Source organism: Arachis ipaensis, chromosome B10 (assembly GCF_000816755.2).
Source record: "Arachis ipaensis cultivar K30076 chromosome B10, Araip1.1, whole genome shotgun sequence".
NCBI lineage: Eukaryota > Viridiplantae > Streptophyta > Magnoliopsida > Fabales > Fabaceae > Arachis > Arachis ipaensis.
The window spans coordinates 108,772,621-108,776,064 of NC_029794.2; the positions used below are offsets into that span (position 1 = coordinate 108,772,621).

The 3,444-nt window shown below is 35.2% G+C and overlaps 1 protein-coding gene across 1 annotated transcript; it reads left to right on the forward strand.

Moving 5' to 3' along the window:
- On the forward strand, positions 671-1,189 carry LOC107620946. Its single transcript, XM_016323024.1, has 2 exons — positions 671-862; positions 983-1,189. Exons 1-2 carry the CDS (start codon positions 671-673, stop codon positions 1,187-1,189), a joined length of 399 nt encoding a protein of 132 aa, XP_016178510.1.

Consider the following 3,444-nt stretch of genomic DNA (forward strand, 5'->3'; position numbering starts at 1 on the left):
ATTTCTCTTACACTATAGTTTATTCAAGCAAATAAAAACAAAAAATAAGGAGCTTGACTTTAGCGAGAAATTCATTGTGGCTTGGAGTAATGTTTCTGTATATACTTTGATATTTTTGAACATTTCTAATTATCAATTCTTCTAAAAATAAAATAGTTTGTCTCAACTTGTAAGTATATTTTTAATATGTTCAACCTTGTTTCTCACACATAAATATAGCTATATTAGTACTTAATACACTGCTTACTACTTTATGCAAGTTATTTAGTTTTTATATTTCACTCAAACTTTTCTACATAGATTAGATTCTAAGAGCTAACTAGAATATATTTTGAAAATTCTTCTTCTCTTGAAAAATTATTAAGAAACTTGAGCTATTTATGAAAGAAAAAAAAAGTGTTGGAATAGTTTTTTTTTTCTTTAATTTGCATGGGTGGTTCAAGCATAAATATGTGCATGAGATATAAGGATTTGATTTCTATTTTAAAAATAGTTGTTCTTATCATGTTTGAAAATTTATATACAAACCTAAGTTTTATTTTGAATTGTATATTGGTATTCAGGAAGTAATGGGTCAGGAATTTTCTTAAGAAGAGATTAATAGTGAGCATATATCATATGACCAATATAAGTAGGATGAAGAGAAACAGGAGGAAGTAACGGGGAGTATATGGATGAGAATGACACAAATGCTGAACCAATGTTTGATGATCACGGCTTCAATGAAGGGTATAATATTGATTCACTCGAAAACATTGGGATGATTGAATTTTGGAACATCAGGGACAAAGACATATGTCACTTTCACTTTTCTGATGTCGACATTACATTTGTGTTCACAATAGATATGCAAGGACAAGAGGTTTTAGTGCTCGAAAGAACAGGACTAGGATGCGAGCATACTTAAGTTGATAAACTTTAATTTGTATGTCATCGTGAAGGATTTAGACCACAAAATAATTATGACATTAAAAACTGTAAGAAAAAACCCATGCTAGAGACAAGGTGTGGCTGCAATGCAATGATGGAGATTCGTCTAGATGCACCTGGTGGTCATTGGTTTATTTCTTATTTTTCTGATGAGCACAATCATCCGCTTCTGGATCCTCGGTTGACTGGATTACTTCGTGGCCATAGATTTATGTTCGAGGCTGATATTGGACACATGATTAACATGAAAAAGGGGTGAAATTAGTGTTGGGCAGATATATCAGGCATTAGCAATTCAGGCAGGTGGCTATGAGTATCTCTCTTTCACGCAAATGAACATGTATAATAAAATAATAAAGCAGAGGCGCCAGTTACCTGGTGATGCATATGCAGCTTTGAAGTATCTCGAAGATCAAACAACAAATGACTCTTCTCTATATTTTAATCATCACATGGATGCCGATGGTACTTTGCGTAATTTATTCTGGTGCGATGGTCTTAACAAGGTAGATTACTCATTATTTGGCGATGTGCTGGCTTTTGATGCTACCTATAAGAAGAATAAATATATGTGTCCATTGGTGGTATTTTCTGGTGTCAATCATCACAACCAAATAATTATGTTTGCTGGTGCTTTAATTTGCAATGAAGAAAAAGACACATCTAGGTGGTTATTATTACAATAATTAAAGGTGGCAATGAATGGAAAAATACCTATTTCGGTTATCACGAATGGTGATCTATCAATGAAGTTCACCATTGAGAAAGAGTTTTCTATTGCACATCATAGATTATGTGCATGGCATATGATTCACAATTTAACAAGTAATATTGGCAAGCCTCAGTTCACTTCCATGTTTAAAAAGTGTATACTAGACAACTATGAAATTGATATATTTCGTCAAAAATGGTTTGAAATAGTTGAGAAATTTGGTATAAAAAACAAGAATTGGATCCTACATATGTATAAGAAGAGACATTTGTGGGCAACTGTACAGATAAGAGGAAAAATTTTTGCTGGTTTTCGGACCATTTCTCGGTGCAAAGGATTGAACTCGATCATTGCAAAGTATATCAATTCAAGATATAATCTAGTTGAGTTTATTCAACACTTTAATTGAGGTGTTGACCATATTCGGTGGAAAGAGGTCCAAGCTGACCTCGCATTTGTGAATGGAAAACCCAGTATGCAAACGTGTTTTGAACATTTTAAAAGGAGTGCTGCCAATGTTTACACCCTATCTATATTTCATCTATTTCAACCAATCCTTGTATGACCTGCATTATTGAAGGTAATAAATATGAGGCAAATTGGCTCTTATCTGATTTACTCTGTCGGTTTAGACCGAATTCCAAATGAAATATGGCGTGTATTCTTTTATGACATTGAGATGGAGTTCAGTTGTTCATGCATGAGAATGGAGTCATTTGGCATACCTTGTGAGCATATAGTTTGTGTGTTGGTGCATGAAGATATAAATGAGTTGCCAAGGTCACTAGTTTTGTCTAGGTGGACCAAGACTGCCAAAGTAGGTTTACAAAATGCGGCTGGATTTAGCTGAGATTCTTTTATGCTAAGTCAATATGGTTATTTGATGGACTAGTTTAGACAACTAGTTAACATTGCTTGCCAAGATAACGAGAGATTTATCTTTATATGGGAAATGGCTATGAATTTGTTGAAATAATTTAAAGAGGAAGATGTTACATGATAAACCACTATTTTATGATTTACATTGTGTTTAATTGAATGGTTTCATCAAGTCTTCATCCACTTATTCATACTAATTGTATGATTTTATAATTCCTTCCTAGTATCGTTTTACGGTTGAAAACTTGCTTCCTAGAGATCTTTAATTAGTATATTTTAATTCTCCTTTATACCATTCAATGCCGTGATCCGTGTGTTAAGTGTTTCAGGCTTCATAGGGCAGGAATGGCTTAGAGAATGAAGAGGAAGCTTGCAAAAATGGAAGGAACACAAGAAACTAAGGAGATGACTAGCGAACACCGACGCGCGCGCATGACTCACGCGAGCGCGTGGAATGGAGAAAATCGCAGCGACGCGAGCGCGTGTCTGACGCGTACGCGTGGATTGGAGTCTGCACGAATGATGCGAACGCGTGGATGACGCGTACGCGTGACAAGAAAAATCGCTGAATGACGCGAACGCGTAGACAACGCGTACGCGTGACCTGCGCGATCTGCAGAAATAACAGAAAATACTGGTGGCAATTTCGGGCCGCGTTTTGACCCAGTTTTTGGCCCAGAAACACAGAATAAAGCCAGGGAACATATAGAGACTCAACACACACATCTTAGACATAATAGACATACAATTTTAGATACATTAGGATAGTTTTTAGGTTTCTAGATCTGAATTTAGAGAGAATTACTTTCCCTCTAGGTTCACTTTACATTCATTGTTTCATGCTTTTGGATACTGAAGAGTCATTACCTCCGTTAAAGACATTATTCTAGTTTGTTTACTTTGTCCCTTATTCTTCCATATCC